This window comes from Anoplopoma fimbria, chromosome 23 (genome assembly GCF_027596085.1).
Source record: "Anoplopoma fimbria isolate UVic2021 breed Golden Eagle Sablefish chromosome 23, Afim_UVic_2022, whole genome shotgun sequence".
Classification (NCBI taxonomy): domain Eukaryota; kingdom Metazoa; phylum Chordata; class Actinopteri; order Perciformes; family Anoplopomatidae; genus Anoplopoma; species Anoplopoma fimbria.
The window spans coordinates 6,586,954-6,608,784 of record NC_072471.1 but is presented as its reverse complement, the minus strand read 5'-3'; the positions used below and the strand labels follow the sequence as shown (position 1 = coordinate 6,608,784).

The 21,831-nt window shown below is 39.2% G+C and overlaps 2 protein-coding genes across 3 annotated transcripts; one reads left to right on the top strand and one right to left on the bottom strand.

The window, feature by feature from the left end:
- The first annotated feature begins 1,767 nt into the window (after nt 1-1,767).
- LOC129112727 (uncharacterized) lies at nt 1,768-4,923 on the top strand. Of its 2 annotated transcripts, none has more exons than XM_054624943.1 (3): nt 1,768-1,928; nt 2,941-3,614; nt 4,557-4,923. In XM_054624943.1, exons 1-3 carry the CDS (start codon nt 1,903-1,905, stop codon nt 4,916-4,918), a joined length of 1,062 nt encoding a protein of 353 aa, XP_054480918.1. In that variant the 5' UTR covers nt 1,768-1,902; the 3' UTR covers nt 4,919-4,923. The 2 variants fall into 2 exon arrangements, with proteins under 2 accessions (XP_054480918.1, XP_054480916.1); XM_054624941.1 differs by lacking the exon at nt 1,768-1,928 and adding an exon at nt 2,214-2,318.
- A 2,234-nt stretch (nt 4,924-7,157) lies between these two features.
- Nucleotides 7,158-7,812, bottom strand: LOC129112765 (leptin-B-like). Its single transcript, XM_054624985.1, has 2 exons — nt 7,657-7,812; nt 7,158-7,478 (listed from the first exon to the last, which is right to left on the bottom strand). Exons 1-2 carry the CDS (start codon nt 7,810-7,812, stop codon nt 7,158-7,160), a joined length of 477 nt encoding a protein of 158 aa, XP_054480960.1.
- Nucleotides 7,813-21,831: the final 14,019 nt, after the last annotated feature.

Here is a 21,831-nt window from a genome sequence, read left to right as displayed (position 1 = left end):
TGCAAAATTGAATAAGTTATTCCTAGAGGGACTACTTTTCCTGATGTGCCGACATGTTTTTTCTAATATATGTCTATAGTATTTCTCCAATATTTTTTCTAATATATAACTCATATTCTTAATGTGTTAAATGAAATCTACCTGAGATTATTCTGTCTAGCAATAGGTCTCCTTTATAGGAACCTAAATGGAACCTGAGGAAATCAATTTTTTCCTAAAATGATATTTATGATATATCTCTTAATGCTCAGTGTCATTATAAGCTGCATTCTATACTCTTTGTTTTTTGTATGTATAGTATTTATTGTTGACTGTACAACCTGAGCTTTTCTTGATCAAATCATTCCTTCAAATGTAATTTTTTAATAACCGAAGAGTGAGGCAGTTATGTTATTTATTATATGATTGAACCATAGACTGTAAGGACTGAAAACACCTGTGTCCTATCCATATTTAAGTCCTGTGGAGCTTCTGTACATCTCTACCCTGAAGAAGACGGACATGTCATTGCATTTTTTTCTTTGTTTTCTTGTTGTTTATAATGTATTGTTATTATAAATCATATCTTGTAAAATTGCTTTTTCAATAGTATTTCATATCATATGTATTTTCTTTTTGTATTCGTATATATATATAGTATTGCGGTTTTGTTTTAAATATTATATACTGTATATATATATATGTTTTAAATTTGCCTCCATATAGGTGGAGGCAAATTTCTGCCTCTTCCATTACATTACATTACATTACAGTCATTTAGCAGACGCTTTTATCCAAAGCGACTTACAGGAAGTGTATTCAACATAGGTATTCAAGAGAACTACTAGTCACCAGAAGTCATAAGTGCATCTCCTTTCTTAAACAAGCATCTAAAAGCATAAACCAGAGCAAAAGTATAGTGCAGAAGCAAATTACTACGAATACAATAAGTGCAACAAACTAATACGAATATAGTAAGTGCTACAAACTACTACGAATACAATAAGTGCAACAAACTAATACAAATACAATAAGTGCTACAAACTAATAAATACAATAAGTGCAACAAACTAATACGAATACAATAAGTGCAACAAACTAATACGAATACAATAAGTGCAACAAACTAATACGAATACAATATTACTTCCTGCACTGTAATATCATTTATCAATGTTATGTTTTAAAAAAAAATGTTTTTCAATTGTGCAAATAAACTAAACTAAACTAAAAACTAATCATTATTAAATACATTTTGCATATTGGTCTAGATTAGATTAGATTAGAAAAACTTTATTTATCCCAAAATGGGCAATTTCGTTCACAGTTTCCCGTCTCACATAATAAATTACTTAATAAAATAAATACAATAAATAGCAATAGGAGATAGACAAAAACATATATCAAAGGCAGTCCAACACACACATTTAACTCACAATTCATTTCAACCCGTCAGTAACAACCACCCTGCCCCCGGAAACACCCAGCAACACTGGTGTGCTCTCCACCTACTCCTGACTTTTGTCATCATTTAGTAACCTGATGGTTGCAGGGATAAAAGAGTGGGAGTACCTCATTGTTCTTGTCCTGATTGAACAGTAGCGCCGCCCTGAAGGCATTAGTTTAAATTCTTTACTGAGGACATGGTCAGGCTGACTGATAATGCATTTAGCTTTCTGGACTGCTTGTCAGCACCTCTCCAACACTGGTATGCATTCACTATCTCTCTCCTCCCCCCCTTTAACTAAACAGAATGAACCCAGAACCACCACAAACCACCGAGTGGGGGCGCTCTCCCTCTGAACGGACTGGAGACACTGTATGACTGGGGAGCAGACTTCGGCACAACACACCGGCACCACCGCAGCAGGATAATCTGACTTTTAACCAGGGCTGTCCATCCGCACATCCCGGCTCCACAGAATGGGGAATCTGCTGCTCTCCACCGGGTAACGCTGTCATGTGATATGTCCTATGTGATGTCATGCACAACTTGCATGAGTGCTTAAAAAAATAAAAGTAGACTCATACTGAAATACATCCGCCGATGCGTTTAAGTGCGCGTTTTTCAGTCAGCAAGACAATTTACTCTTCATGTTGCACCTGTGGCACTATATGTGCGCAGATGAAAGGGACGCGTACTGGATCAATGCACTGCCCAGCTTCATTTCTGGGAGATTAGTTTTTCTCTCTCCCTCCCTCCCCTTTTTTTTTTTTTTTTTATCCAGCACAAGATGGAAACCATGGAATTTATCATGGATGCAGGACCTCCCCCAATTTAGGACACGCGTCACACAGATCAAGGCTTGGATGGCAACAAGAAATCTATTTAATTGTTTGTATGTAGAATAAATGTTCATTGGTAAAGTAAAAAAAATATATATATATATATATATATTAGGTCTAAAAAGAAAATTAGAAAGATTGATCAATGAAGAATAAGAAAAAAAAACATAGAGTAAAAGTGTGAACATAAGCATTAAAGAGTATAAGAAGTAATATGACACCAGTGCAAAATAGAATAGCATTAAGAGTAATTGTTCATAAAGTAAAAAAATGAATATATATATATATATATTAGGTCTAGAAAGATTGAAGGAAAAAAACAATAGAGTAAAAGTGTGAATGTAAGCATTAAAGAGTATAAGAAGTAATACTGACACCAGTGCAAAATAGAATAGCATTAAGAGTAAGTAAATATAATGTAAATTTAAATAACAACAACCTCAGATTAAAAAACAACAGTAAAATGTAGAAATTTAAACAGCAAAGTAATATTGTGCACGATATTGGGAGTAATATTGGCAATGGTATTTAAATGTTTAAAATGTTTTTTTTAACATCTAAAAAAAAACTGCACTACCCAGCCTTTCATTTTTCAGAGTCTCAGCAGAAACGTGTATATTTCTCTATCTTTTCTCTCAGACTGTGGGAATGACTGTGGTTTGTAATTTGTTCCAGTCTCTTCAGGAGTGAAACAACCATGTCTGAACAAGTCACTGGAGCGAGGTTCATAGCCACGAGGATCAGCGACGGCATAACTTATTATTACACTCCGTGCTCGGGGTCAGGGGAACGGGCTTCATGTGCTGCCAAAGACCATCAAACCTCCACTGCTCTTTGCCACCCCTCCCCCCCACCCCCCCTCAGCGACGACGACTCCTCTGCAGATCCTTCCTCCTCCTCTGCAGATCCTTCCTCCTCTCCTTTGCTCTCAGATTCACCCTCCCCCCCACACCCCTCCCCCCAAAACCAATCAGACTGTCCACTCTCTTCGCGTCCTCTTCTTCTTTTCTTCTCCTGGCTCGGCGCCCAGCCAGCGGGGATGGGCAAGTACAGGGACCTCTACCTGGACCGGGGCATGGACGTCCTCCTGGTCCAGAGCAAAGTAATGCACTTCCTGTGGCCTCGATGGGGGCTCGACTACGGGTTGGAGGTGTTGAAGGTCCTGGAGCAGCCTCAGTTCTCCGGAAGGGCGGTGCTGGTCCACGCCTCTTCCATCGGAGGCTTCACTTTCACCCAGACACTCACCCACATTGCTCAAAGAGGGAAACAACACACAGACCTGGCCCAGAGGGTGAAGGGGCACATCTATGACAGCTTGGTGGTTGGCTCTCTGGAGCACATGGCGATAGGTGAGCGAGTTTGATTCACCTCAGGTTACCTCTGGTGTTGGATGTGTTTCAATGTCTTTAAATACATTAGCCAGCTGACACACTGCTCAAGTCAGGGGTCCAGGAACTATTTGTGGCAGCTTGTTTCTAACCCAGCTAGTGGTTGCAAACGGTTTATACAGTTCATATTTATCTAAGGCTTTTTCCAGCATAATTTAGCCCCAAAAGTAACCCAAAATGGTGTAAAATTCCCATCACTGTTTCCCAGACACCAAGGCAATGTTTGAAGAAGAATAAAAAACACAGTCCAAAACCCAAATATATTGAATTTATTATAATATAAAGAAACTAAAGGTAGCAAATGCCAAAGCTTAAGAAGCCAGAACTGTGACATTTTTGCTCAATTAATGATAAGATTTCTTATTCAATGAGCAACATTGCTGTTAAGTAATTGACTAAAGCTGCACCTTACAATTTTCATTCAAGTTTATCTGCTGATTATTTACTCGATTTCATCTTTTGATCTACAAAACAGTGAAAAGTACCCATTACCGTTGAACAGATACCAAGGTGATACAAATATTAAGCTTTATTCTACCAACAGTCCAAAACCCACAGATGTTTAAAGCAGCCGATTCTCTCAGTTAAGAAACTGGAACTATGTAATGTTTGGCTTTTTTCATGAAAAACATCTTAAATGATACATCAAAACATCTGCATATTTGGTTAAAGAACATCAGTACCTCTGATGTCCATCACTAATAAACATCCATAAATCTGATTTAGAAATTATAGGAAAATGACACCCGTTAACGTAGGAGTGGCAAGACACATTTCTGTCGGCACCCGTAAAGAATTGACATTAAGCCCTATACATGTTTTGTGTATGTACATATGTAATTGTACACTTAATTATGAAATATTAACCCTTTTGATTATTTTCTTTCTCTTGTTGTTATTCAGGTCTTGGCAAGACTCTGTTTCCCCGGATTGAGAGCTTTGTCAAAAACGCCGCAATGCTTTACTTCTGGCTCTTCAAATCACACACAGCAGACTTCTACAACAACGGCATCCAGGTTTTCCACAACAGCCCAATAACCACACCAGCCCTCTTCTTCTTCAGTGAAAACGACGCCCTGTGCAACCCGGCTGACGTGGGGAAGTTGATCGACCACTGGAGGAAGAGGGGCGTGACTGTGGAGAGCAAGAAGTGGAAGGAGTCGAAACATGCCGCCCACTTGCGATGCCACCCGGAAGAATACCTCTCTACACTGGAAAAATTCTTGAACTCCCTTCCCATTTCCTCCCTCAAAGCAAATATTTAAACCGTTCGGGGAGTGAATGTTTCGTTTTACTTTTTTTTTTTTTTTTTTTGCATGACGCTTTATGATTTCAGAGATAATTTACTGGAATCTTTTTATCTTGCATCTGTAGCATGATTAATGGTGTCATTTAAACAAAAGATGTTTTGTCTCTCCTTTTTAAGCATCCTCAATTGTTTGATTGTTGTTGTTTTTGATTTCAACAAATGTTACATTTAAAGTGATATGCACTATTTCATTGATTACTGTGGGGTCACGTGGTGCTTTCATTGCACAGGAAGTGTTCTTTAATGAATTGTTGTTGCACCTTAATACCAGATCTGGTTGTTTGCACCTGGAAACCAGATCTGTTTTTGCACAATATGTGGAATAAAATGTTTAGAGCTCTAATGTGAATTTCATTGTCTTATTTTTTTTTGTTTCCTGTATTTATTTCAGCAGAGAAGCAACAATACGTTCATATAAAACCCGCATAGATTCCCATAGTGCATGATGGGATTTGTTTGTTGGTGAGGGTGAACCGTGGAATTCTAAAGATAACAGGTTAGGCCACAAGCACTTTTGAACAGGCATAATGTCGGGCAGCTAAAAAGCAGAAATGAGAGGGAGAAACTCGGGTGCTGTTAATATATGGGTGTTCATCATGGGCATGCAGAGCTGACGTCACAGGAGCATGTCAGGAAACCTCAGGTGAGTCTCCATTATCTGAACTGGGTATTAAAAAAAAAAAGTTGATTTTAAAGCAGGTGGAGCAAAACATGGCCGACACTGCCAGGAGGTTAGAAGAAAGGTGAGTGACTGGGCTTATGTTACGAAAGTGCACACTAGTAAACTTTAAATGTTGCAGGGAAACTGCTTTCTGACGCACTGTGACGCAGTTCAGTTGACAAAACTGTTTCGATGCATTTAATGCTAGTAGAAAACAGCGACACCTGCTGGCCAAATTATGTACTGCGATTAAATCTGAGACCACACAAAACAGTCAGTTCTGTTTTAAATTGAGTTGTCTTACAAATGTACATTTTTACTTAAGTAAGAGAAGCAATACTGCAGTTTGAAAACACTGTTAAAAGTGAAAGTCCAAAAGTATTCAAAAATGACTTAATAAGTAACAAAAGCAAGAGTACTCATAGTGCAGAATGACTCATTTCAGAATCATACTCATTATAAGACTTGTAAATAATCAAACTTTATTCTTGTTTGGTCATGGATTTGTGCTTATTTAAACAGATCGCCTACTGTGTGTACTCTACAGTGTGATTGTATTGCTACCCCTGTTCTAAATGGTGAGTTTGCTGAGTGCATATTACCAATACTAGTTTTTTTTTTTTTTTACATCCCCATATGTGGAATGTACAGCAGTGACTGACCATCTTTCGCACAGACGCTTCTTTCTAAATTCATCCCGAATTGAATTATTTTCCCTTCATTGTAACGTCAATCAGTGCGTGATGAATGTGAGCATAAATATAAAATCAATCCTCGTGTCTTCGCTAAAGCATAAAATGCAGCTGTGAGCACTCCCTGCTCTTCACTAGTTGCTTTTGTAGATCTAATGTGTGATGAATGAGGTGATTAGTGTACTGTAATACTTTACAGCTGTGTGTGTGTGTGTGTGTGTGTGTGTGTGTGTGTGTGTGTGTCACAAAGCCGCACTGCATGATGACGTTGGTATTGGTGAGATCTTATGTGAGTCAGAGTTCAGCTGTTACTGACACATTCTTGCGCTTTTGACAAATGACCTCTGTAGGAAACTAAATTTGTATAATTTGCGTAATTTCTTATTCATTGTCTTCTTAAGAAATGATGAGGAACAGTGTATGAAAGTCAGGATGTAACATATATTTGTCTTTATAGCAAAGTGGGACTTAACAAATGACATTTCAGCTAAACATTGTCACTTCCTAGCAACCGTAGGCCAGGCTCAATGTTTCTGCTCCATTACGTAATCAAAATACCCCCTGCAAAAATGATACACAATAAAGCTACAGTTCCAATCTTTTTCAAACTTTATAACCTTTGTCATACATAAATATGCAAGTCAAGAGCTACTTGCATTACATGCAAAATGTTTAGCAAACCAAAGGAAGAGCATTTTTGCAGAAATATAAAAGTAAAATAGTATATGCAAAGACAAATTACATTGTTGATTACACTGAGCTATTTTTTTGCAAATAACCTGCTGACTTTATATTTGCTTTATGGAAAGGCTTATCATACTTGTGCTATTAGTGTGGATTTCTCAGCAGACCTTGAGTTTGTCCTTGTGGAGGAGAAACTCCTCCAGGTAGTGCTGCGCCTTGGTCAGAGTCAGGTGATGTTGACTGTCGGGGAACAAATTGTCGCTGGGCTCTCTTCCGGGTCTGGCCGCGATGGGACAGTCCATTGTCAGCGCGAGGGAGCGCACCCGTCCCTCCAAGCTGGAGACATCGGCCTGGATCTGGATGAAGAGCTCCGTGAGAGGGCTCCGCAGATCATTATCCAAAAGTCCAAGATCATGGCTGATACTAGTTAGTCCCTGAATGGAAGGAGTTTTGGTTTCTATCTGTTGAGACACCGGCATCTAAAGAAAAGAAGGACATGTGAACTTGATTAGTTTTACCCTACCCTAAGCTTGTTATTACCAGGCGGATAACATATCTTTTTTTTTTTTTTTTTAAATGAATAAAGCAGGATACATATGATTTTAGATTCCTCTGTGCAACAACTGGTAACTTGTGTTCATATTATTATAGGCATACCCTTGTCTGTAGTTTCTTAATGTGCACCAGTGTTATCTGAGCAATGTTTATTATGCTGTGTATGGAATTTCTGATGGATCCTCCATTTGTTGGAAGACTTGAGCTCCCAGGAGCCGCTACAAGAGAGACATAGAGAAGAGCCAGAAAGATGTGCATCCTAAAAAAATAAAAAAAAATCACTTATATTATCGACAAGAACATCATAATACAAGTCAAACTAATGCATTTTGGCATTTTTAATCATTATTTCTGTCTCCTTCATAATGGTCTGCTATATAGATAATATGTTAGTCTTACCTGTGTCTTTCCATTGTCTGGCCTTGCTCCTGTAACACTGAATGACAGAGAGAGGACACGTGCCTCTCTGCAGGTTTCTCCCCTTTAAATAGTCTCTGATCTGGACTTGAGCCTTGCCCGGGTCCATTCCCCCTTCTCTCTCCTCCCCCGACTCAAACCTGAGCCTGACCTTTACAGGTCAACTAACTAACGTGCTCTGGTTTATGGAGGAAAATCAAAGTAAATGCCATTTTAAAATAAACAATCCTTCATTACTTCATTCTGAGTCAGACGCTTGGAACTCGCACACATCCTGTGTTCTTAGTGTTGCTTTCCCGTAAGATGATTTCACTTGATGCGTGCGTGTCGGCCGATGTAAGCCTGTCTTAACTATAAGAACTGGAAAAATGTGTAGCTAGATTGTAGCTTGAACTGGCATCCTCTTGTGCAAACCCAATAATACTCATGTGTACGAATACAGAAATGAATGATAAGGTAGAGAAGAAAAGTATCGTTAAATATGTGTATGCTATTTTACACACAGGTGAATTGTATTGATATGCGCATTTGACATCTTCTCGTCTTTGACAGTCCTCCGTGAATTTTCTTTACACAAGACTGTGATAGCATTGATATTGTTTTAATGATATACATGAAAAGAAGAAGTGGGAATTTATCTGTCTTTGCCGGAACATGGTTCCTATGACGTTTCCTACTGACCAGACGCAAAAGCAGCAATAAGATGTCCAAAAATAGAAACATAATTACGGCACGCGGTTTTTTAAACTGTGGTGGTTTCCGGATGTGTTTTTCAAATTCTGTCTCACTACTGTATGCGTGAAAAAGAATGCATTTTCCATTTTGCTGCATATAGCAGGAATGTTCCTCTGTGTCTTTTAAATAAGAGGCTGCTTCATGCCTGTGTCGTGTGGCAGGCCTATGTCAGAAAAGGCCCTCACATGTGTGTATGATTTCCTCCTGATGTACTCACACTTCTTTGGCTGACCTTTTGTGTGTTGTTGCCAAAGAGAAATTGTAGAAGTGAGGCTAAATGTGTCATCACAGCTTCTCAGTGCTATGGCTATATTACTGGGCCTGACTAATTCAGTTGAGAGCCAAAGAGTAGGGCCCCATCCAGGACTTTTTTAGGATGCAAAATGTATTCACTTGAGAAAAAATAAGTTAATTATCTCAAATTTATGCAAAAAGTTTTCATGAGAAAAAAGTTCAGTAACAGTAATATCTTACAATGACAAGAAAAGTGTTCATGGATAAAAATCTGCCCTTTTTTCTGAATTTACAAGATTGTTTAATCAGAATTATGAGAAACGTTTTCATAGAAAAAAAGAGACGCTCTTTTTTTTTCTGAATTAACGTTATTATTAAAGAATGAATTTTACATGGGGGGTAAAAAAGAAATCTGCTGTTTGAATATATTTAAAATCCCAAGAGAAGCTCTCATTTTCTTTAGAATATGATTTCATGGAAGCAAACACTAACTTTTCCCATAATTCTAAGATAATGATCTTGTTAATTCTGAAAACTTTTTCAGAATTATGAGATAGTAACCTTAATAAGTTCAGAAAAACTTTTTTTTCTCAAATAAATACATTACGCTTCCATGATTATGACACTTTAATCGATGAGCCATATTTTCCAGTCGTCAACACAGTCAGAACACAATGAAACGTGCTTCTTTTGCGTTCCTCCTCGATACCAAACCACGCTTATGTATGTGGAACCCTTGAGTCACGGAGGAAATCTGTCCTTAAGCTGCACTTGTTGGCAATTAAAAGTAATTAGTAGTAGTGAAGTATTCCAGTTAACTGATTTAATTCCCGTTGTTCTTTTCACAAACTCACTGCTCTTGTCCCTTACTGTTACCGGGTACAGACTCCCCTTTAAACTGAGAGCGAGAATCATAAAATTGGCCATCCTGTCGGGCCCACTGCACACAGAGACATCGCTCCTTTATCTCGGAGGAACAACGTGGCGTGAGACCTGGGGAGGAGAAAATTCATTGGAAGGTCCTGCTTCAATTCCAGGAAGCTGACATGGCACGGGTCCGACTCAGTTTGACAGAAATAAAACTCCCCACACGATCAAATGTCACAGACAGATTTATCTAAAGCTTACTTAATGACGATGTATTTCCTTGGAATCCTGCAGAATTCATAAAATACAATGAGTCATTACAATAAGATATTTTGCAGTCATGGTATCTGGTGGGTTAGACGTCTTGCATGGTTTTACTTATGCCTTTTAATCAACCAAATTTCGTTTTTAACTTATATTTAAAATATATTTTATATTTTGTTATATTATATTTCAAACCAAAGTAGTTTTACTCACATTGTATTAGCCACCCTAGCGTCATGGCTGTAAGGATGGCAATGTGGGCCAGTAGTTCTGTCCACCACTTTGGTTCAGACAAACACCTGGACGGATGCAATGAAATTTGGCAAATATTTCTAATATTTAATAAAAAACTAACTCTTCACCCCATAATAAGTGCCAATGCAGAAGTGCCTTACACTTGCGTTCTTTCAAATAGCATTCAGGGGGTTTCAAAAAGAAAGTCAGATTGTATAGAAGTCTATGAGAAATTGAGAACTTGTGAACGCGGGTTCATTGTCTCAATCGCTAATGAAAATAGTCCATAAAGCAGGGTATTCTTTATGACATTGACAGGTGGTTACCACGGTGTGTACCTGGTCTGGAAGTCGTCTGTGTTTTCATCTTAGAGCTTTAACCCTTTCACAGTGTGTTTTCAGTTCATGAAAGTTAATTGTAACTTTTTGGGTAGCCTAGAAATGTCTCTCGCGTCGCTGTTGGTTCCAAAACTACCCCATGATTCCAGATTCCTTTGGATTTCTGCGTCATCTCCAGGAGGCTGAGTGAAAACACAATATTGTTGCCAGTCCTTCCAGCAGCATGTGTGACTGGAAAAACATTTACCTTCTCCATTGAGTTGAAACAAAATTCTTGGCAGTGTTTGACAAAAACACCGAGACATCTAGCAGATCTTGGAAAGGCAGAAAGCCAAGAATAGCATACACCAAACAAGACATTAAATTGTTATTCACGTTTCAACCCTTTTTACCGTAACCTTGTTCTAAATGTGTCATGGGGAGGAGACTACCAGTACAGATATCATAATAGATCTAAATAAACCTGCTCGACCCATTCTGTGTCCAGCTGGGTCTTGTGAAAACTTTCCTGGAACACTTTTAAATTTGATTCTGTACTTTTTTTTTTTAAACCGTTTTCTCAGTTTATCTTGATGGATCTGCACAACGTCCTCTTGATTGCAGTTCCCAAAACATCCTCTGGAGAGCTATACACACCAAGATATTCAACTGAGGAGCAGTTTGCCCGTTTGTGTTGAGTATGTCTCAATACCGCATGACATTCCTCTCTTTCTTATTCATGTCCTTGACTCACAATGGAACATCAGCACGTATTTTCCTGTAGCGTTGGCCAAACGCTCACCATGGTTTGTTGGAATTTATTCTCCTTCACTCTCTTCTTCTTAACAATTCTCCTCTTTACTCTTTTAATTAATATTCAGTGTTTATCTTATTGCGACTGGCATGACAGTTTGATTTTGCCTTCAATTTTATTTTAGAAATATTCTTAAAATCATCAGTCCTGTCGATTTAATGGCAAAGGGACATTTGAATCCATCCCCGACAAATTGACTTCCTTTTTCCTAATTGTATTCTGTATTAAAGGACATGCTATTGAAATAGATATTGTACAGTGATATGAGACTCCCAAAAAAACATCCCTTTCCAGTGTCTTTTCGCCTGCGGTCACCAATTTAATTGACTCGATTACAAGTGGGAGAGGAGCACAAGTGCATCCACTATAACCCACGTCCCTATCTGATGACATGGATGAGGCACTGCCCTATTTCCCAGGGCGAAGTGTGACACACAAATTGGGTGCCACGGCTGCGCTTTAACTGGGAATCTCTGGCTCCAATCCGAAGGTCAGTAAGAGATTTGTTAGGGTCAATTAATGGATGCAGAGGCGCGGTCTACCGGAAAAAACATGTTACTCCGTGTGATACTGCCACCCACAAGGCAGGAAGAGTCAGCAGGTTTTCCTTTTAGGCATCAATAATCAGTGCATTGTACTTTTTGGTTTGCTCCAGTAGTAACTGTAGTGTATTTCTACTTGTTATTTGTGCACCGAGAAATTATTGTGAAGCATTTCTTGAAAACAGAAAAAAAGGAATTCCCAATTACTTTATTTATTATTCTTTTCACTGACAAATCATGAACGAAACCTTTGTTTTAGCATAATTAAGTATTTTGCAGCATTAAGTATGTTCAAAAAATACACACTTACTGTAGTGCTGCAGACACATAAAGTACCAAATCAATTGCCAAAGGAAAGGTTATATTGGTTATAATATGTTGACAACAAGACAGTACAATATTTAATGTACTTTATTCAAATCTTTATTCAACAAGACATAACACTTAAGAGAAAAATGTCCCGCTCACAACAATGACCACGTAATATGAGGTAATGAGGGACGCTACACATCTGCATAATCTCACGTAACACATGCTCCTGATTGTGTTTGCCCACTGTGCTGCGAGGAACGTCACATGTACACACGTGTGCACTGTAAATGTACAGTACACGCTCATGCATGTGAACAGTCCCTGAGCGATGAAGTCATATGGTTAGTGTAAGCGAAGTGGCTTTGACGTACAAAAGCCACATTGTGAAGGCTCACGGGTTTGGGTAAATAATCACGTTTACGTAACACATAGTGCGTCAGAGGCTCCAAGCTACATGTTAATTTCCCCCTCAGTTCGTTTGTTCAGTGTGTGAATCCCTTTTTTCTGTTGCTTCTCGAGGTAATTCTATAATTGTCTGGCCTGTGTATACATTGAAATTGATAGTTTGTGGGGGTTTTTTTATGAAACAAAAACTCCTATAACATATGTGACATAATGTATAAGTATATCATCTGTTAATATAATACTATATAATAAAAATATTGCATAAATTGATGAACTAAGAGCAATGACTCCTTTTGATTTATTGGAGGTGTTAAAAGACTCTATTCTTTACATCCAGTTATTTTGACATCACATGACAACACAAATGCAAAAAATGTACAACACAAATGCATGAGGAGAGACGACAAGAAACATGAAAGATTTACATTCATTGGTAAAGCAAGACATAGTGTTTTGGCATAAAAATAGTAAAATTATATAACACAATGACATCAAAATTTGCCATATGCATGTATAAAATATAAGAAGAATCTGGTTGACATTTTGAGTAATTTAACCTTCTTCCAAAATCCACATCTGCATAACTCATCTGCATTTCTTTGACCTGGTCCTGTGTTATTATACGTATTAGTATGGACTTATATGTAATATGGTGAATGAAGAATGGATTTACCTGGATTTCTCTGTGAAAGACAGTTTGTTTTGTGTATTTAAAGTAGAGGGCTTTTTCTGGAGCCTAATGATAGTGGAGAATGTATACTGTCTTTGCATGTTTGAAAAATATAAAAGTATATTATATAGATGTTTTCCCAAATGTATATTTTGACAAAAGGGTTAACTTTAGGAAGTAAAGCTTTACACTCTTCTTTCTGAGGTCAGGGTGAATATAGCTGCTATCATTTCTTGCTGCAATAAGACCTTTTGCAGAACAGGTGCATCAGATTTTCCTCACTTCGGGTAAGACATTAAGACATCTGCTCTGCCATATCCTGTATCTTAAACACTTCCTGATTTAAAAATCACATCTTTTGTTTTTCACAACTGATCAAAAGCCATTTTGGACAATCCTTGACACTCTCAGATTGTGCATAAGCTTTAAAGACCTCAGAGCGCCTCGTGTATGCCTCATATGTGTGGTGGCCTCCCTCTGAAACACCCGCAGAGGTGACAGATACTCACTGGGAAGAAAGACGGGCGACGCCTGGTTCAGATGCCAGAATCCAGTGCAGATACTTTTTGGGGTAAGGGCTTCCTGGCTACTGCCTTAGGAACAGCAAGCCCAGACCGCAAAAAGACCCACAAAGGACAAGAAAATGTGACTTCATTATGTTGTGGCGAACTCCTCAGCATCTATAGGAAGAAACGGAGCCATTAGCACATCTGACGCACGCAAGAAATGCATAAAGCATGTAGTGTTTGGAAACTCAATACACTTGGTAGCGTGTAAGATCAATTGCCAACTCGCACATCTCACTTTGGTCTGAATCTTTTTTTTTTTTTTTTTTTTTTTGACTCTTCTGTCCAGAAAAGCTTAAATTATGTCTCCTGTTAAACGTGATTCCTCCATCATCCACAGAGCGCACAACAGGCCTCATCCACTAAAGTGTAGCTACAAAAATCTAAGCAGGATTTATGATGTATTACAGGTATAACTGAATGAGATGAATTTGTGAATTGGATGTGACGTCCTTACTGCTACATAAGATTCAAACACTGGATGAAATTTGAATGAAAGACATGCTAGAAATAATAATACTAAAGACGTCATTGCAAGAATTACAGTTTACATTTTTTTGTTGTTAATTAGCCACCAGCAGAGTTGGACACTGATTGAATTCACATATCGTCTTCATCAGATGTTAAACTGGGGCTTCAGGCTGGATTACATGATACTGTTGATTTTTTTTACTGTTGAGCTTCCTGCTTGCCGTGTCTAAACACGATCTCCAGCACATGTATGGTGTGATTGTATGATACCGAAATAAAATGAAAGTGTTCTGAAGGTCTTATTTTGGTCATAACGTCACCAACAGGCCATCTTGTTCATCACCAGACCCTTGTTAATCCAGTGTCCGTTCACTTCTTCAGCAGCAACATGGTGTACAACCGAACCGCTGTTTTAAAGCTGTGATATTTTAAAGAGGTTAATCTCACTGGATACCTTGCCCTATTACAGAAAAGGACAAAACAAGACAAATGTTTCCAAATGCAATCTGTTTTGTATATTTTAAAGTCGGTTTGGAATTTAACTGAAACATTGTATAGTTGTTGTTGGTGGTGTGACTTTCAATGTGTAACCTGTTCAGTTTCTCCATGCTGATTCAGGTAGAAAAAGATTTAACATTTACACTTCAAACACGATTTGTTAGTGATACCGACTATATCCAGGAGTCAAATAGCAAATTTCTGAATTTCTTTGGATAATTTTTGGCACTCCTGTATTGAAGTATCCCTTTATTCTCGTTTTACAATCTTTGTCATAATTACATTATATTTTGTCCCCATCTGCAACCAGAAAACATACATGCTCATCCAGTTCTGAAGCAGTACAAGGCCTTAAGAATCACCTGTAATGAAGGAAGCACACACACTCTTCCCCCTGTTTAATCACCAAAAGAACTAAAAGAAGCTGCCATTCTCTTCTCATCGTAATGACGAACACAGCAGGCTCAACATCTCAGAAGCTCATTCGTGCAAAATTCAAGAACTCAGGAGATGATATCTACAAACGACAACTTCCTTTGAATATGGTTTCTCAGATGGAACGTAAATTCAACTTTCTTTTCTGATATTGAAGACCACATTAGTTATGTGAAACAGTTTTATCAAATTATCTGACTGTTGTGGTGAAATACAGATGAATACCTCTTCATTCTTGATTAACTGAAACACACTACTTAAGATTTTACATCATCCACCTCTTGAGTTTTACCCTAAAGACCTACAACACACTACAGAACTGGACTGAAACTGAAACTGATTTTACAATTCCAGCTGTTCAAGTGTAGAGTTCCATTCAGGAAACCACAGCAGCAGCAATACATCTCTGACATTCAGTGCAGATATTTCAAAACTCAACTTCATCGGCTTCTACCATGTCAGAGCCTATGATAGAACCACTAATCCACATAAAAGCTCTTGAAGGTTGCTTAAGGCAATTAAACCACAAGTACACAATTCCACAACATCCACACCCCACGCAGGGATGAAATAGCTGCTACAATTGGAATGAAAACGTGACGGATTTAATGAGCTAATTTCTCATATATGTCTGAATTTTTCTTTCTACATACTGATTATTCAGTTCATTCAAATTGCCCGACAGGAAAACACGGTAGTATAAAATCTTCAATCTCCACAACCCCTGCACACCATCACGTGCCAGCCACCGTGTGTGTGTGTGTGTGTGTGTGTGTGTGTGTGTGTGTGTGTGTGTGTGTGTGTGTGTGTGTGTGTGTGTGTGTGTGTGTGTGTGTGTGTGTGTGTGTGTGTGTGTGTGTGTGTGTGTGTGTGTGTGTGTGTGTGTGAATTCAGGGAATACAGGTTGTTGTTCTATCCAAACGCCATTCTATGCCACTCCCCTTATCATGACAAAGTAATTACCTGCAAATCTTAGTCTCATTTTTTTTCAAACACGGTATAATAAAATGTTTTTTTACTACCAAGTTCTTGTAATCACAATTTTTACGTTCATCTTTAAAAATTAGACAATTGAGGTTCTGTGTGAAGGTTGACATTGTCATCATAACTTTTTTCTTTTTTTACCACTCGATCTATGGGGATCTATTGTATTTTGTTTTATTTGTAGTAACATTCAAGAAAAACTATTGAATTTCGTCATGTCAGACGGCTTGTATTTTGTCAATTCACAGTTTTCAGAAACCTTGATAGATGTTGTTTTAGTAATTCTTTGAGTTTGAGCAATTCATTTTGTACTTATATAAACTGTAATGCGTTGCTATACGCCTCTATATTGGAGGGAGTGTGCGAATTGAGGGGTTATATTCCAGAGAATATCCTTACACATGCTAAAAAAATGTAACAACCTGCAGCAATCATCAGTACAGAAAAATATCTAAATAAATACATTTTTTGGTCTTCTTCATAAACAATGACCAAAAAATATAAATCCAGAAATCAACATCTGAATTGAACTCTTGACTCAAATCTAGAAAAAAAGGGGGGGTATCCTGCATCAAACCCTAAACTGAGAGTGTAAATCCATTCAATGTGTAGGCCTACTTCATGAAATTTCATGCTCCAGTAAAGAACAAGTTTTAAAAAAAGGGTTTTTTGTGATGTGTATTGAGGAAGGCGTGCCCAGCACATGACCACATCTGGACGGCGGTGCCTATGCGTGTACATGGGCGTTCCGCTAAGCCCAGGGCGGATAGGGACCAGCAGACTGGACCATCTGCACACGTAGGCATCTGCCACACTTACCTCACCACATGCGTCATATGTGAGGGGGGAAAAAAAGAAGTGTCACATCCCCTACTGCTCTTTTTCTTAAAACGTGTCCTACATTGTCCCATATTCGACTTCATTTTGTCTGTTTTGATTATTTATCAACCATCATGACTAACTGTGTATCTGTAAGGGCTTAAACGCACTCCAGTTAATTCAGTTTCGCTGTGTCAGATCCACGGGCCCCTTAACCCGTGTGAGCCCCCCCCCCTCTTATCAGGTAGATCCGCCTTTGCAGCAGAGGATGATCAGTCCGGTGTTCAGAGACGATTGCATTGGCACCTGCTCATCGGCCTCACAGATCCAGGGAGAGCGCTCTCCGTGGTCCTGAAACAGCACCGGGAGCTGTCCGCGGTGCTGAAACCAAGCTGCGTGGTGAACGCCCTGCACTGGAGCCCAGTTTGTGTGGAAAGAGGGGGGGGGAGGAGGAGTGGAGTTGGTTTAAAAAAAAAAAAAAAAACAAAAAAAATGTTAAGGGTGACAGGAAACACCAACAATCCAAAAAAATATATATATATATATATATATAAAAAAAATAAAAGAGATAGAATAAAAGCAGCTGACACCACCGTGTTAAAGCTCTCTTCTTGGGCGTCACTACGGGGTGTGCAGCAGTCTGGGGATGAATTGATCCTGCATGAATTGGCACTTGTTGCCATAACGCATCGAAAAGGCCGACTGTGGCAAATATATGAGTTTGACCCGTGGAAACTGTCTAATCTTCGCTATTCCACGCTTAGAAGAAGTAACGTTACTTCTTCTGGGCTCTACGCGCACGACTGCCCCCCCCACCCCTCTCCCATCCCATCTCACACACACACACACACACACACACACACACACACACACACACACACACACACACACACACAGTGCAAAAGTGTAGCTTCTTGACAAATGGTGATCAAGCAGCTCCGTTTCTATAGATAGCTCGACGTTGGATGGTTGACATTGTGCTGTTACTCAGACTGATGTAAGGTGTGGAGTGATTGGCGGTGCAATTAGACGACACTGCTCTCAAGTCTTGCCTTTAATGCTTTTTTTTTAATGCTGTTTCTAACATTTCGGAGATCACCGATATAGTCTTCAAAAAATCCAATTATTGCACTAAAATGCATTTCCCCCTCAGCGCACACGCTCTCTCTCTCTCTCTCTGTGTCTCTCTGTGTCTCTCTCTCTCTCTCAGCGGTGAATCTGTATCGATGGATGCAGAATGTGTATCGTGCCCATCACCGGGCTGTAGACGGAGCACGTCCGCCGCTGCGGTTGACGATAAAGAATTGCAATCAACTCAGTGGAAGTCAACACGAAGACACTTTTAGTTGTTACATGTTTTTTCTTTTTTCTTTTTTCTTTTCTTTTCTTTTCCCTCCCTGTCACCACACACATCGACACGTCTCTCCGGAGAGAAAAACACTGGCCATGCACTCACACGTCACCGTCAAAACTCGGGGAATGAATTTCTCAATGGCTCTCTGGATGGCAACACTGTCTATAAGCAGGAAAACAGGACGGCAGCTTGTTGTTTCACTCACTTCAACAATAAGCAAAGAGAGAAAGAAAAATAAATAATAATAATAATAATAAGAACAGAATTTGGCTCACCCAGTCGTCACCGATCCGAGGAAGCGTGCATCATTTCTCTCTTTCCCCCTTTTTTTCCCTCCAATAATCCCTGGGAATTTGAACGGCACCCATTGATATGCAGCAGTACCCCCCCCCCCCCCCCCTCCCCTCCTCCACCACCACCACCACCACCCCTCCACCTCCACCCTCTCAGCCTCCCTCCATCCTTCTCTCTTCCCAGACGTCAGTCGCATTGCCTCCCATTCATTTCGGGCTATTTTTTTATGTTATTTCTGTGCATTTCTTAATCTTAATCTGTCCTCCTCCCTCCTCTGTGGAAAATGCTGCAAAAGCTCTAATGGAAGCCACTCAATTCCTCCAGTCTGCTTCTTGCTGGTGACCTGCATTGACGTCATTGCGTCATTAGGTTTCCCCTGGAAACACGGGAGAGCCAAAAATAGAAACACATTAATTCAAACCCCAGGCTGGGGGAGGGGGCTGGGGTAAAGGGTAGTTGGGGGCTGTTTTTGGCGACTATTTCTTTCTATCAATCCATAATCTTCTGACCCCCCCCCCCCGGACACCCCCACACACACACACACACACACACACACACACACACACACACACACACACACACACACACACACACACACACCTTTTTTTCCTTCACTGCTTTCTGAGCTCCATCTCAACAAACACTCACACATTCATTCCAATCATAAGGAAATATCCCTTTTTCATTTTTTCATCCAACCTGATAATACATTATTGCTATTTAATATTTTTAAATTATAATGATCACATTCAGTAAAATATTTCTTGTGTTTTTTGTGTGATTCTCTTAAAATAATATCCTTTGTAGTAAGTTGGTCGTTACATTTTTTGCCTTTTATTGAACAGATAAAGAATGAAGAGAGAGAGAGAGAGAGAGAGAGAGAGAGAGAGAGAGAGAGAGAGAGAGAGAGAGAGAGAGAGAGAGAGAGAGAGAGAGAGAGAGAGAGAGAGAGAGAGAGAGAGAGAGAGAGAGAGAGAGAGAGAGAGAGAGAGAGAGAGAGAGGTATGACATGCAAAAAGGGTCCTACAGTTGAATGCATGCATCCATTCAGCTACCAAGGCACTCCATAGTTTATGCTTTCCTCACATTTATCAACCTTTTTATAGAAGACACTCTTAACAGACATGCTTCTATAGTGTCACGGCTGAAACCTTTTAGGTGAATTCATGGACAGATCTAACCCAATGTTCGATGGGCCCCACCCCTCTTCCTCTAATAGGTTTATAGGTCTGCTAGGTGAATTGATCAAACACATTTTCATTTGAAGGAATATGCAAGTGCAAAATTGAAGCAATACAAGTCTCCAAACTAGAATTAAGGATCCAGAAGTAAAGCAAGACCTACATCAAGTTAATGGTCCTCGAGCGTAGTGAGCCATGGTGAACTGTCCATACAGGAAACCTGGGACGCTGGACCTATAGAGCACTGCTGGTTGTCCTCTTATACCATCTAATCAGCAAGTTGTTGATGCCTGTGACACTGGGTGCAGGTTAAATCAAAAACTAATGTGCAGTTATAACAAAAGACCTCCTAGAATTACAAACCAGTCGTATCACAGTTTAGGAATAATGATCAACGGCACCAAGCTCAAATGGTTATATGTGAAATAATCTATATTTTGTTGTGTATATGTTGCTGTTTTTGTTTTGGACATCTTTGGAGAGACAAAATGTGGGTCCATTTTAAACAGTTTGATTCAAAGATGGTGAGGGACCTAGTAAATGTGTCACATTTTTTTGTACTCCCAAAAAATGATTCCCACCCCTACGCCTGCTCTCAATAAGAACCAAACAAAACACTGATTGTATCTTTAGCTGATCACATCAGTCATTGCCAAAAATATGTAATTTTCTCCGCTGAAATAGTTGTAAAGCCCCTAAAAAGATAATGTGTTTATAGTAAGTTCTTTATACATAGAGATCTTCATGGAGGAGGGAACCAAACACTTGATGGACAGCTTTTGAGTATTTTGGCTCTCATAGTCTTAAATTCTACTCATAACAAAAAAATACATGAACAAGAACTATTGTGATCTCTAACCTTACTGATCACAATAATAATGCACCTATCCCCAGGTCGACATTTTACTTTCACTGTGTCTTTTCCTATAAATAATGTAGGCCTAACATGTGCAATAAATAAATCACAGGTCAGTTTGAAAGTTGGTAAATGACAATATGTGACCTTAAGTTGATGATTATGATGAAGCCGACACTCCTGGACTACTTTCTGCAATGTAGGAAATAGTTCTATGGTATTCATTCATTGTTCTTCCATTCATGCAGTCATTGGTGCAGTTGTCTTCTTAATCCATTCACATATCCAGGGCAGCCACCTTTTCCAGTGACGCAAAGCCCTCCTCCCATTTAAGCGCTTTAGCTTCTTCTATCTGCTGCGATGTTCGAGATCAAGTGACACCCCCCCCCCCCCCCCTCCTCCTCTCCTTTCCAATGCACCCCTCCATCGTGCACCACCGCTCACACACAGGCACGTGTTCGCGAGCACACGCACCAGCCTCGTGACACCCGACAGGAGGCACGCGCACTGGCACATGAGTGGTGATGCTGCATTCACGCTGTGGCCTTAAAGAAGAAGAAGAAGAAGAAGAAGAAGAGGAAGAGGAGAAAGCTCTGGCAGCATCAGCATCGCGAGATGATAGCAATGGCAAACTGCCAATCGTGCCACCCACAAACAGTTGTTTCTGTTCAATATTTTGATTATTATTTGTTTCGTTTAATATATAAGGCTTCTACAGTTATTGCCAAACTAAGTTTAAAAAAGGTATTGGTACTGTTGTCCATATTTGTTACATATTTCACTTTTTTTTTTCATTGCTCGTAATTCCAAATTAATAATATCCACACAAAAATCAAAAATAAATAATACTTTCCAAATTATTTCTGTGTTTTGGTTTTGACCATAGCATGTATGTGTTCCATGACACATTATTATAAAAAAAATTCTCTGAGAAATGTGCCACTACTCTTCTCAGTTATTACTCTAGCTGCATAGAAGAGTGAGCAATGACCACAGCAACTATGTGGT

Excerpts from the sequence above, each read along its gene's own strand:
- LOC129112727 (XM_054624941.1), top strand. The coding sequence starts at position 2,239 with ATGCAGGACCTCCCCCAATTTAGGACACGCGTCACACAGATCAAGGCT. Across the intron at positions 2,319-2,940 it reads AGAAATCTATTTAATTGTTT|TCTCTTCAGGAGTGAAACAA; the intron begins GTATGTAGAATA and ends AATTTGTTCCAG. Across the intron at positions 3,615-4,556 it reads TCTGGAGCACATGGCGATAG|GTCTTGGCAAGACTCTGTTT; the intron begins GTGAGCGAGTTT and ends GTTGTTATTCAG.
- LOC129112765 (XM_054624985.1), bottom strand. The coding sequence starts at position 7,812 with ATGCACATCTTTCTGGCTCTTCTCTATGTCTCTCTTGTAGCGGCTCCT. Across the intron at positions 7,479-7,656 it reads TTAAGAAACTACAGACAAGG|ATGCCGGTGTCTCAACAGAT; the intron begins GTATGCCTATAA and ends TCTTTTCTTTAG.